The sequence below is a fragment of the Rattus norvegicus genome, chromosome 1, assembly GCF_036323735.1.
Source record: "Rattus norvegicus strain BN/NHsdMcwi chromosome 1, GRCr8, whole genome shotgun sequence".
Lineage (NCBI taxonomy): Eukaryota > Metazoa > Chordata > Mammalia > Rodentia > Muridae > Rattus > Rattus norvegicus.
Window position 1 is genome coordinate 138824896 of NC_086019.1, and position 14385 is coordinate 138839280.

At 39.3% G+C, this 14385-nt stretch overlaps 1 protein-coding gene across 13 annotated transcripts in view; it reads left to right on the forward strand.

The window, feature by feature from the left end:
* The window catches only part of Akap13 (A-kinase anchoring protein 13), a 306957-nt gene that overhangs the window by 102451 nt on the left and 190121 nt on the right, over positions 1 to 14385 (forward strand). For all 13 annotated transcript variants that reach the window (XM_039105531.2, XM_039105543.2, XM_039105541.2 and 10 more), the window contains exon 3: positions 2664 to 2811. In XM_039105531.2, coding sequence (XP_038961459.1) covers positions 2664 to 2811 — 148 coding nt within the window. The remainder of the gene's footprint in view (positions 1 to 2663; positions 2812 to 14385) is intronic.

Consider the following 14385-nt stretch of genomic DNA (forward strand, 5'->3'; position numbering starts at 1 on the left):
CTTCCCCCAAATTATGCTTGCTTATTGAAGACAGGTCCTAGGTGACAAGTATCTTGTGGAATAGAGAGTCTCTGCCAAGGTCTTGTAGAGAGGAAATCTTCGATCTGGAAAAAGAATACATATTCTTAGTTCTGATGAAGAAGTCAGAGTTAAATCTCAATCATAGGGTAATTTTTGCAGAGCTGCGAATGTAGTACTGCGAATGTAGTAGCTGTCCTGTATTAGTAAGTATAGGATGTGGACAACTGAGATGTCTCACAATTTAGAATACTCCTTTATTTTTTAAAATGCTTACATTAAAAACCCTTTTTTATGGGTGATTAAGCAGTTACTCTGGGTAACATTTTTTTAAAACACTGTACGTTTTTATTTGGGAGATCATCTACATTTATAAGAATGCTTGATTTAGACTGCCTTTCTCGTTAGTTATTGTAAAATTATGTCCCTAAAAATGATCAGGCTCAAGGATATACTTCTCATTAATGAAGAGGGGAAATTCTTCTCTTTGTAAGGACAGCACTGTGTTCCTTAGGCTTATGTTGCTGGAGACTGATGACATAATGCGATCTTTTCTTGTCATTGAGTCTGACTAAAATAATAGTTGAGAATATCTTGACCATTATTTTTGTTATTCAGTGTAGTTAGTAGACTCACTAGGTGTGTAACCGGACTCTTTAATCTGTATGTTCTGTGAGTTGGGCCTAGTTTTGAACAACAGAGTAATCAGTTAGAGCTTCTCTCACAGAATCGGGATCAAGCAACCAGTCACCTGGATAAAAGTTATGGAGACCTGTGACTCTTCTCCTTCAACCCCACCTGCTTAATCTTTCAAAGACCTCTCCAGTGAACCACTATAGAATAGGCGTTATTTGCATCTGTGAAGTGTGGAGTGTGTTTGCTTTCTGTTACTAGTAGAGGGAATCAGCTACTTTTAGTTCAAGTGCCTTCGGAGTTTAGCTTTTGAGTTGCCTCGAGGTGAATAAAGCTTTGTTCTCTTAGGAGCTTAAGTTAAAGAAAGGTATAAAAGCAATTCAGAACTTAATTATTTTTTATTAAGGTTTTATTAAAACGATTTCAATTGCTTATGTCAACCTTCTCTTGCCCTCAATGAAAGGAAACCCCAAATTAGTTAGTATGGGCACAGACAGTAGGTGAGTAAGAAGACTCTCTCACATGGAGAGAAATTCTTGGTTCTGAAAACAGTTCATTCTTAGAATTCCAGTTTAGAAATCTAAGCCAACAATTTCAGTTAGAAATTTGAGTAGACTTCCTCTCTTGTAAAGGTGTAGGTGGTAAGTAAAAGTGACTAGAGGGTAAGTGTGGATGAATGGGCACAGCTGTGGCATGGTGTTACCTAACCAAACAAGCTATAGGCAGAGGGCGTGGGCCACGGGGTCTTAGTTTCCCACACATGAAAGGAAAGGATGAAACTTTCCTGTTTTATGCATCATGCTAAAGGATGACATTTCACTGGTTTAAGCTGGTTAAAATCAGTTCCAGAGAAAGGCGTGTATATAAGACCAAACTACAGTTTAGAGTAGTGATCAAAACTAATGGTAATTCATTTCTGACCATGATTTCTCTGTGTTACGGTGCTTTGGAGGGCTCCAGTTATAGTCAAACACGTTATGACTTATTTGGAGTTATGGTTCATTCTGACTTATGTGTAGCATTTGGTGGACTTTAGCACTGGATATAAAATAAAAGTGAAGTTTACACCCTAGGAAATGCTTTGAATTCAGTCTATAAAGGCATCGTGCTCTTAGCATTTATTAAACTTCATCTTAGGTTTGATGACATAATTTTGAGTTTTCAACGTGTAGCAAAAATGCTGCCTTCTGCTGCACTGATTCTAGGTTTAATAATGTGGCCACAGGGTGGCATGATTCCCTTACTTACCTTATTGTTGATTAAAATGAAAAAGATGAAGATGTATAAATTAAATGATGATTCCTTTCCCAATTTTAGGTTAAAATGTCCAGATTTTTCACTAAATTGTTGTTCCTATACTTCATTATTAAGATTTGAAAAATATTAAATCTCAGTACCCTAAACTTTGATGTGTTAAAGGATTTTTTCTGTTGGTGTTAGCTTATGGTTATAACACAAATTATGTTTATAATTGAGAAGAATGGTGATTAGGTCTGTATATCACAAAGTATATTTACTACAGGCTTTAGTTGTTTTTTTTTTTAAGCCAACTTATAAAAACTTGAGAGAGTATTTGAAACTGGCAGACACAGATGCTTTTTATCATGAGCAGTTGCACAGGTGTTTGCATAGTTACTGGCATGACACCTAGTTTTAAAGGCTTTCGGGAAGGTTGAGTAAAGGAGAACAGGGATGTCAGGTGGTCGAGAGGCACAGGCTATTCAGGTGACCTTTTATTTAAATAGATGGAAAGTCCACTCTGTTGATGAGTTTCATAGAGCAACTCTAAAGCACAAGGGTTGCTTTCATTTATACAGATCGAGGAAAGTTAAGTTTGATGGGTCTAAATAAGTCTTTGTAGGTGGAATTTGAATGTACTTACTGTTTCAAGGCAGATCTGTATACCCTCACCTTTGCTGGGAAATGGATAGACTTGGTTACTATGTATGAGATGAAGAATTTAGCGGGCTCCCAACAGGAACCTTACTAATGCAGACTGTGGACTCTTCCAGGGCGATTGTGTTGTTACAGTCCTGCTTGCTGAAGAGGACAAAGTTGAAGATGATGCTATTTTTTACTTGATATTTTCTGGCTCTACCCTCTATCACTGCACAAGTACCCGGAAAGTCAGTTCTGATACGTTGGAGACAATTGCTCCTGGTAAGTATCTGAGTGATGTCTTTTCTAGCCTTCATCAGTTATTCGTTATTTTGCTTTTGATTTTGAGGCAAGGTTTTGCTACAAATAGCCAAGACTGGGCGTAAAACTCTGTTTCTTGCTTCAGCCTCCTGAGTGCTGGGATTGCTGGCCTATACTCATATACTGAGCTTCTTTATTCTTGGTGGACACACACACACACACACACACACACACACACACACACTTGATCACTTTAGAGTAATAGAAGGACCAAAGCAGAGTGCTAACCTAACAGCTCTTGTTAGATCTTTATATTGATAATGCTTTTGTTTGTTCCATACACATACGAACTTAAATAGAAATAAAGTGATGTAATAAATTGAAGGATATCAGAATCAGAAAGCAAAAAACAGACAAACAAAACCCACTAATTTATTGAAGGTTGAAAGTTAGGGAAACTGAGATACATGGGAGGTCTATATTCTCAGGTGTTATCATGATGATGCTTCAGATTTTATTCTGAGTTTCATGTTGCCAAACCAAAACAGAAAAACCTAATTAGTAACACATGCCTTTCTGGGGTGCAGTGTCTTCATTAATCCTGAGATTTGAAAGAGGAAAAACAATTCTTTCTTTAAGGAGAAATAATGAAGCTATCAACATTATTTGGAGCATTCCTCCAAATTTTGAAGCAAACTTTATTAAATATTAAATACTGACTAGGTGAACTCTGGCCAGGTATTCCCAGCTAAGTGGTCCAAGATACTTGTTGTAGGTCTTTTGATAGACAAAACCATTCAGCCACCATATTTTCCTATGTGGCTTTGTTCTTATTTTTTAAGAACTACAGCCCCTAGCATACAGAAGTTACCTCCCTTGGGCAGGTGAAGCTTATGGTTTAATTTTCTGCCTTACATCTTTTTTATAAAGGCAGTGCCTTGGAGTCACAGGCCATAGAATACTATAGTGCAGGCAGGGCTACTTCCCACTGCATATGTAAATGCAAAAACGACATAAAAGATCACTTACAAGTCATCAGGGCCCTGCTGTTAGATGAAGCTACTGGATGCTATATCCCTCGGCCTGTCAACATCTGAAGATGCACTGATTTGTGTTTTGGGCTGAGTTTTTTTCCTTAGTCACTCTTCCTTTACAGTTGACAGTTGGACCAGTTTTCACCAGAATTCAGAAGAGTGCACTTTGGGAATACTCCAAATAGTATTGATAGCATTGTTATTTCTCATTAAAGAATAAAATTGATGTGGCTCATATGCCAGCATGTTCTAGTGCTCCCCTTTGTTGGTAGAGGTGGTGTTAAAATTGTTAACTTTATGAAGCACTTGGAGTATTGGATCTTACTGTGCCAGATAAGTCTGCCAGTCTTTTTATTCCTATAAATTGACTTAATGTACAGTGCTATAAAATTATGAAAATTATGCCATGCAGAGAACTGAGATTATAGCATTTTGTTATATTTTTACCTGCTTTGGGATTTATTAAGATTTCAGACAGTTACTAGAAATGTATTTCCCAAATATAAAAAAGTCAGCTGTGTTAGAGATAGTGAGTTCTTTCCTAAAGAATATTAGGTATTTATAACGCAAGCCTCCAGCCATCTTATTTCCTGTGGATGCATATCATATCAGAAGCGCTGATCTGGACATTGGGGGGTCTGTTCTCTAGGTACCATTCAGTATTTCCATTGTTAACTCATTCCCTCTTAGGGAAGGGAGAAGGGGTTCTCTATTTATGACTAAAATACCCCCCCAAGCATACACACACTGTGTGTGTGTGTGTGTGTGTGTGTGTGTGTGTGTGTGTGTGTGTGTGTTCGTGTGTTCGTGTGTTTCCAGGAACACTCTCTGTGGGTGTGCATTTGTGTTTCTTGATTCTGAATAATGTTGCCCTGGTGATCTAATCCGACCAGAATCAGCATTGTTCTCTGATAACTCTTCTTGTCATTCTTGACCCATCCATTCCCTTGTAGCTCAGAATACTGGATTTTTTCTATTTATCAGCTTTTCCCTTACCTAAGTCTTCTATTCTCTATCATGGTTCAAATTTTCTTCCCCCAGTAGCCTCATTATTCCTCCACTCAGCTAATTTTATAAAGATTTCTGATAGGAAGTGCCCAGTTACGGCAGAGTTCAAAAGGACCCTTGTGTACGCACTGGAGGGTAGGGACAGTTAGGCATCACTTTAGTGTGTAGATCTTTTTGTACTCTGGATGGTGTGTGAGAAACTGGAGGAGGCTCCCACGTGGATCCCTCTGCTCTGGTCATCATGGCTGAGACTTTTTGTTTACTTGCCTCTGAGCTGCTGTCATTTGGATGCCTTCAACATTTCGTAATGGAGGAGCAGAGATGGATAGTCAAGGCTGTGGGTCGGGTGCAGACCCCAAACAGCTTTAAACACTTGTTCATTATCATGGGATTAGCCTTGTACCCTAGGATCAAGCTGGCTTCAGTCTGCTCTTGCGGTCATCTTAGACTTCTGTTTTCCCTTCCCTTAGGTGTACTTCCTCAGCATGCTCTTCTAAAAACAGTACAGTGCGTCTGCACCTGTCCTACTTCCTGGCCTTGCTCTATGTTTACTGTTCATTCAGCCTCTCACACACTGTATGTTTAGCCCATTTCCCTTTTGTTTCCGGTAAAGTGTCAGCTTCATAAGGGCAAGGGTTTGTTTTCACCTGGGTATGCTAATTCAGCATTTCTAGGTGCCTGGTGGACATTGCACCTGAGCAGACATTCTAGAAAGGTGCCTGTCTTACCCTCCCTTCCTTCCCGCTTCCCTCTTTGGGGAACTACAAAAGGAGTTTTTTGGTTTTTTTGTTTTTTGAGTTGAATTCTTAGCCTGTCACCACATCTGTGTTCTCTTTCCGTAGGTGACTTTGATGGTTTCAGTGTATTAGTCAATGATAGTGATAGCCTCTGACTTCCTGTCTGTCGAGGGCCAGCCTGTGTGTCAGCCCATCAAGATTCTTGATAGAAGTCTGCACAGTGCTTTGGCATTGCAGGTTCTGGATAAATACTCACTGTCTTTTTTTTTTTTTTTTTTTTTTATGAGCAGGTGTTCTTGATAGGGATTTCTCTGTGCCCTTTCTGCTTATTCAAGGGCGAGCTCTGCCATTTCCAGTCACATGAGTTCTAAGAAGAAGACCTTTGTGCCTTGTTCTCCCTTTTAATGTCATGCTTTATTCAGATAGCTGGCTTTGGTTTTTCTTTGAGTTCTCTGTATGATTCATTGTGTTTTGTTACATTTAGTTCTTACTCAAACCAGATGATTGATTGACCTTCAGAAAGCAACCACATTTTGATGCGAGTCTGTAAACTTTTATCAAATATTTTCTGTAAATAGGTTGAAAAAATGAGACATTTCTAAATTATAGAAAAATTTTTACATCATGAAAAACAGTGATAACCATCCTCCTCTTCTAATGTCTGTATTTTGGGGGAAGAGGTCTTTTGAGAGGATCTCACGGTCACCAGGCACTCACCTTTGAGCACTGACATTACATGGATGAACCACCGTGACTGCCTCATTTTCTCCTTAATGTGTATATTTCTGATAAGTATCTCACAATAAAAAGAGATTATAAAGCAGGAGGACTAGGAGGCTGAGACCATCCTCAGCCACATAACAAGTTTGAGAATGATCCAGGCTACATGAGATCCTGTATCAAAAGTGAAAAGGAGACTATAAAGAAGTTGTAAGGGGGTTGGGGATTTGGCTCAGTGGTAGAGCGCTTACCTAGGAAGCGCAAGGTCCTGGGTTCGGTCCCCAGCCCCAGAAAAAAAAAAAAAGAAGTTGTAAAGGCTTTTAAAGCAATTTTTATTTTTCTTTTCCTTTCTTCTCTTGAAGTCTGGAGATATAATCTAGTTCATCTTGAGGTAAATAACATTGTGACCCTTCTGCTTTTTATATGTTTTTGGATATTTGAATGCCTTATAAAAAGCATACTATATATGATATATAGTAACATTTAGTAAAGATATTTCTTTTTTTTTCTCCATCTTTATTAACTTGGGTATTTCTTATTTACATTTTGATTGTTATTCCCTTTCCCGGTTTCCAGGCCAACATCCCCCTAACCCCTCCCCCTTCCCTTCTATGTGGGTGTTCCCCTCCCCACCCTCCCCCCATTACCACCCTCCCCCCATCAATCACGTTCACTGGGGGTTTAGTCTTGGCAGGACCAAGGGCTTCCCCTTCCACTGGTGCTCTTACTAGGCTATTCATTGCTATCTATGCAGTTGGAACCTAGGGTCAGTCCATGTATAGTCTTTGGGTAGTGGCTTAGTCCCTGGAAGCTCTGGTTGGTTGGCATTGTTGTTCATATGGGATCTTGAGCCCCATCAAGCTCTTTCAGTCCTTTCTCTGATTCCTTCAATGGGGGTCCCATATTAAGTTCAGTGATTTGCTGCTGGCATTCGCCTATGTATTTGCTGTATTCTGGGTGTGTCTCTCAGGAGAGATCTACATCCGGTTCCTGTCAGCCTGCACTTCTTTGCTTCATCCATCTTATCTAGTTTGGTGGCTGTATATGTATGGGCCACATGTGGGGCAGGCTCTGAATGGGTGTTTTTTCTGCCTCTGTTCTACACTTTGCCTCTCTATTCCCTCCCAAGGGTATTCTTATTCCCCTTTTAAAGAAGGAGTGAAGCGTTTGAGTTTTGGTCATCCTTCTTGAGTTTCATGTGTTCTGTGCATCTAGGGTAATTCGAGCATTTGGGGTAAAGATATTTTAAAGACTTTGAAACAAATTCTCATTCTTAAAATTAAACTCATCTTTGCAGTAATTAACGTTAGAGACTGACCACAATTCATAATAAAATGTTCCATTCAAAATAACTTTGAGGACTAGAGAGATGTCAGAAGGTAGAAATGCTTGCTATACAAATCTGACTATCTGAGCTTGATCTCTGGAATCCAGGATGGAAAGAGAGACTTGACTTCCATACACAGTCTACTGAGCACCTTGTGCATCCCTGCTCTCTTCTCCTCCAGTAATAATGAGTAAACAAAAATATAGAGACTTTAAGATGGCTGCTTGAAGAATATCATTTCAGTTTATTAAGCCATCTATCTCAAAGGTATTCCTAGGATATATAATAGTTTTGGGGGCTCACTTTTAGTAGTCAGTTTAGACAAAGCAAATAATAATTTTATCATTTACAAATGGAACGGGGATTCAATATTCTGTACACTATATTGTGAAAGGCTTTGGTATAGGCTGTTTATAAAATGAAATCTTTTTACCTATTAGTATACTTCTAAATCCATAACAAAGGCTTTTGTTTGGTAGTAAAATTATAAACTTTCAATGATGTCAAATTAGACTCAACACTTTTGTATTTTTCTTTTGTTTCATACTTACTAAGGCTAGTTGATCATGTAAGGTAGTTTCATTGTGAAAGGAAAAAAAATCTATTGTATTCCCAAGTACCTTTAGCTAATGAAAACTTAGAGCTTAGAGCTTACAAAGTGGTCCTATGTTTATAGCACCATGGGTTTATTTGTTCCTTGTGAGCCAAGACACTCCTTAGGAGCAGGGGTTGATTATCAAATCAAGAAGTATTTTGAAGTAAAAAGCCATGAGCTTTTAATTTGCTCAGTCAAGAATTCTTGTAGTCTCCCTACTTACAAAGTTATCTGCTACTATTTTTATCTGAACACTGTATAATAGTCTATGTAATCCAAGTATAAGATTATTTCCTGACAGCTTTGAATTTGTCTTTTGTTTTTTAAAAATCAATTAATGCAACTCATATAAGGGTTGTACTGGAAAAACAAACAAGGAAATAGTTGAAGAGAGGAAAAATTACCCACATCTGTGGATACTAGTGATGATGGTCTACATTAATATATGCTCTATCACCTTATACCTATGAACACAGCACCGTAATCCCAGTTTGAGAGGGTACATACAAAGTATATATTCACATTAACAAATCTATGGCATATCAATGAGACTCAGCTTTTAGGAAGAGGTTGGATAGGGAAAAACTAAAATGGCTTCTGGCAGTAATGATATAGGAAGAAGGGTTGGGAAGCATTGCCTTCAAGGTTTAGGCTGGAATGCAGAAGTCACATTTTTAGAATTCAATAGCCTGCCCTTTTTCACAGTGCACATGATGGGGTTCTAGGTTGCGGTTGTATTTTTGTTTGTTTGTTTTTGTGTTTTCTCCCTCTTTGTTAATCCTCTGCGCGTAGAGACATTTTATAAATGTACCAAAATTTGTTCAACTCCCATCAGTCGTCAGGATCTAGAAGTGATAGTGCATATTTCTTTATTTAGTCCTCTTTTGAGGGGTGGAGGGCAGTCTGCAAACTGAGCATTTCACTTTTACTGTTCCAGACAAAAAAACCCACACCAGGTTCTTAAGCTCTTCTATGATAAACTGAGTAGTAAATCTAGTTTATATCCTATTTTTGACTACTATAGTCTACTCTTTCTGTGTGGGATTGGCCTGGGCTGGCCCAGTAAGTGCTTTTAGGGTACTGTTTTAGATCCATGATAAAAACAAAGGCTGGATTGTTTAGACTCAGAAGAAGAGATGCCCTGGGTGGGATGTGTTCCACTTTTAGCTTAACAGGAAATGAAGTAATTTTTGGGTCATAGTTCAGTACTTTTGTTTATTTGTAGCAGTTTTTCGTTTCCATGGGTGCAGATGCTTTAGACAGTGATAAAAAGCTTGCAGGGAAAGAAGTCTGCAGGGAGACTCTCCCAACCTCAGGCACACCCTCCGGGCCTAGAATTTACCGAGTTTAAGAACACTGTCAGCCTTAGATAACGTCTCTTACCTGGGTGTTTCTTGTGTTTCTGTTTAAGTCTTTTCTCCATTATTTTTTCAGTTCTTCAGTGCTAAAGTCATCGGTTTGTCTTACAGGCTTGCTGGCTTTTGAAACACTTTTTCAATTTTAGTGTTCTATTTTTCTGTGTGTTAATTGAACAGCAGTAGTATTTTGAGAATAACTATCAGTTTCTGTTTGCCATGCACTTTGTTTGAAACCTTCCAATATTTTCGACAGTTCTTACTTAAGGTTGATGGTATCATTTTATAGTCAGAGAAAGTTTAAGTGACTGAGTGTGTGTTAGAGAAACCACACCTATCTGCACGGGAACTTGGCGCCCAAATCTACTGTTTCTTTCATATTCCCTGTGGATTACTTGGTGGGTAACAGATCTTCATACCTCATAATTATCTTCTGTTTCTATTGAAAACAAGATTGACCTTATAGGAGGCTAAGATGCACTTAAGCTTAGGACTTTCTCCCATTAACAGTTTGTGAAAATATTTTGTTTGTTTGTTTCTGAATCCTATAGGATAGCTTCTTTTAGAAATCGAGTAAAATTTCAGTACTTTTCCTTTAAAAAATACCTCTGCTTATGTTCCTCTTGTGACCAGGAAATTGAGTGGAAACAAAAACACCATGGAAACTAGTTGAAAAATGTTGCTATTGCACTTCCCCACTACAACTTCTGTTTTTATTGTATCAAATTTGATATAATTTCTTTTTTTTTTTTTCGGAGCTGGGGACCGAACCCAGGGCCTTGCGCTTGCTAGGCAAGTGCTCTACCGCTGAGCTAAATCCCCAACCCCTTTGATATAATTTCTTATCCTGCCTTTGTAGTGTAGCAGTAGGACTAAGGCAGACAAAAGACTAATCCTCCTCCTCATCCAGCATTTCTTCTGTCTAGAGCAAGTTTACAGTTGTAAGCTTTATGTGAGTAACTGCACTGATAGCAGTTTTACTCCTATATACACAGCCCTTAGTTTTAAAAAATGGTAACCCCTTCATTTTTTCATTTTATTTGAAAATATACAGGGATTAAAATCTAATCTTGAGTTTGATAGTGGCCCTGTGCCAATCTTGAGTGTGTTTTGACCACACAGTAGGTACTTAGTGTTTTTAGATTTGTCTTATTTTATGTGTTTGCTGGTTTGGCCTGCATACATGTATGTGTACCACTTATGTGCCTAAGGAAGTGCCTTAGTTACTTTCTAGTTCCGTAACAGAGCAACATGACCAAGAGCAACTTAGAGAAGAGAGATGTTATCTGGGGCTTACCATTTTAGAGGCTGAGTCCATGATTATCATGAAGGAAGGCATAGGAGCAGGCAGGTAGGCCTGGTGCTGACGTAGTAGCAGGGAACTCACATTTTGATCCATAAGGAAGAGGCAGAGAGAGCTAACTGGGATGGCATGCATTTTTGAAACCTCAAAGCGTGACCCCCCAGTGACATATTCTCCAATAAGGCCACATTTTCTAACCCTTTCCAAACAGTCCCACCAACTGCAGACCACTTACTCAGTCATATGAGCCGATGGTGACCATTCTCATTCAAACCACCACATTTCATTTTCTGGCCTTAATATGCTTGTAGCCATATTATAAAGCAAAATGCACTTAATCGAGTATGAAAAGTCCACATAATCTTTCATAGTCTCAACATCATTTCAAAGTCTCTTCTGAGATTCAAGGCAGACTCAATGTTTGTACACACTACCACCACCACCACCACCACCACCACCACCACCACCACCACCACCACCCACACCACTACCCACACCACCACCCACCACCACCACCACCACCACCACCATCACCCACACCACCACCTTCATTCTGCAAGTTGAGAAATGGTGGCACAGTGAGGAAAAACTGGACCAAAGCAAGACTAAAACCCAAAGGGGCAAACAATCTTAAGTCCTGTAGTTTAGTCTCTGGTATCAAACGATAGCATCCATCCTTCTAGCTTTATTGTCTGTAACACACTTCTCTCAGGCTGGTTCTACTTCCTGTATGCAACTTTTTCCTGGCAGGCATCCCGTGGCCCTGGTACTTCCAACATCCAGCATCTTCGATGTAATTCAGGCTTCACTTGCTCAACTCCCTATTACAGTGGTCTCTAGGGCCTCCATACAGGGCCTCCTTGCCAGAGGGCTTTCCTTAATGGAGGAAGAAGATTCCACAACGCTTTTACTCCTGTCTTCTTCTTGACTCCAAGCTATGACCACATAGCCAATACTCCCAGATTTGTCTGCCCGCCTGGGATGGAACCGAGCTGCCTCTTACAGTTCTTTCTGTTGTTGCTTTTAGGGACAGGTACTTCCTTGGTGCCTCTTCTTGTCTCAGGATGAAGGTTAGCCAGGGTCCATCTCACATAACGGGCCTTTCCTTATCCTCTTCTTGTCTCAGGATGAAGGTTAGCTGGGGTCCATCTTACATGACAGCCTTTCCTCATCTTTTCCAGCATAAGCCGTGGTTCCCGCACTTCATTTCCTGCTGTCTTTTCTCCTTGGAATGTATATTTAGTATTTATTTTTGCCTGCTGAGTCATTCTAGACCTGCTTAAGAGAGGTTGCTAATGCCACATAGTAGAGTCAATATTGGACTGTCTTGTAATCTCTTCTGCCAGTGAAATCAGCCAGAATCAGCCAGATTCTAGAATGAGGACAGAAGAAGCTACATCCTTTGCCAAAATATCACAAAAATTGCTAACTAATTTTGTTCTCCTCTGAAACCTCTTGACCTGGGCCTTCATAGCTTACACCACTCTAAGCACTATTGTCTTCCAAGTTCTTACTAGACTGGTGTGTTAAACCTGGCATATAGCGTTACCTCTTTCTAGTCCAAAGTCTTCCACATCCCTCTAAAAAAACAGCATGGTCAGGCCTGCTATAGCAATAGCCTACTTCCTGCTACCAACTTTTCAGCTACTATGGTGTGACAGCATGAACAAGGCAATTTATAGAAGCGTTTATTGGGAGCTTACAGTTTCATGAGTCCATTCCATAGCATGGTTTCAGTGATGCACAGACGCGGGAAGAGGGGGTTCGAGAATAGCAGGAATGGTGTGGGCTTTTGGAAACCTCAAAGCCTACCACCAGAGACATACATACCTCTCCAATTAGATCACACTTCCTACTACTCCCTGAACAGTTCCACCAACTAGGAGCAAGTATTCAAATATGTGCGCCTGCGGGGGCCACTATCATTGAGTGTGTCAGGAAGTCAGAAGAGGGTGTCGGATGCCCCTGAAATTAGAGTTATGGATGAGTGTTAGTCACTGTGTGGGTTCTGGGAACCAAGTCTGGGCCCCGCTGCAAGAGTGGCCAGTGCTCTTCTTAAACTCTGGGGCAATTTTGCATCCCAGGTTCTTGATCCGTAGTAACTCTTAGAGTTGACTCTTTAACAAAAACTTACTGAGGAAACTTTCTTTTTCCATCTTTCACTTAAAAGGTTTTTTTTTTAAATAAGACTGTAATTATACCGAGCAATTTTCTGATTTATGGTACATTTTACTTTCTCTGATTAACAATTTATTCTTCAGATTGTGAACTTATGTGTGAAAGGGAAGTGGATAACTTTCCCAGTTTGACCTGACATGGTCTTATACTTGAGAACTGTAAGAAAGGATGGTGACATTGCCACTGGTACCTGATTCTTCTCTTTAGAGACCCCCATTATGCTGTTGTCGACCTGTCTGTCTATAGTATTCATAATTCTCGTAGTAAACTTCTTACCATGACATTTCATCTCATGCCCTCTTGAGTCCTTATCTGAAACCTTTCACAAATCCCTTTTAGCTTTTTCACAAACAGAGCTGGTATTAGTTTACTTATCCATTCTTTATATACTACCAGATTCTATCAAACCAGAGAAACGAAAGCATAGCTGTACTGCTACATCAATTCCCCCTCCCTCCCTCCCTCTCTTCCTTCTCTCCATCTCTTCTACCCTTCCCTCCCTCCTTGGTTACCTTGTTTCTCTCCTTCTTTGCTTCTGCACACGTAAGCAGTCATCTTGTTAGCCACAGACAGGTTTCTATGAGTACATATACATTCCACAATTTTAATACAGCACTATTATTTTATCATACTTTTTCGGTTTACACATGTGTATGTACACATAGAAAATGAATATGTAGACCAATAAGTATTTACTTTTTTTTTGCTTTTCTTCATTTATTGAATAATTAGCAATCATGTAAAACATATACAATTATGAACTTCATTTTCTTTAAGTATAGCATTGCTATCTGCTAAAAAGTGTTAAAATAAAAGTATTTCAATACTAATAGATGTATAATATGTTTAATGAGTTACTCATTGATTTTAAGAATAAGATATTGAAAATCATTAAAAATAGAATTCACTATCTGAAAAATATTTGATTTGCTATAAACACTGTGTATATAATCATTGCCTTTTTTATACAGCTTTTTGTTTTAGTGTTATTGAGATAATTACATCTTCCTTTTCTTCCCTCTAACCCCTTTTATAATGATGAATTTACTTTTTACTTTTTTTTATTTTTTATTTTTTTTTATTAACTTGAGTGTTTCTTATTTACATTTCGCGTGTTATTCCCTTTCCCGGTTTCCTGGCAAACATCCCCCTAATCCCTCCCCCTCCCCTTCTTTGTGGGTGTTTCCCCATCCTCCCCCCATTGCCGCCCTCCCCCCAACAATCACATTCACTGGGGGTTCAGTCTTAGCAGGACCAAGGGCTTCCCCTTCCACTGGTGATCTTACTAGAATATTCATTGCTACCTATGAGGTCAGAGTCCAGGGTCAGTCCATGTAT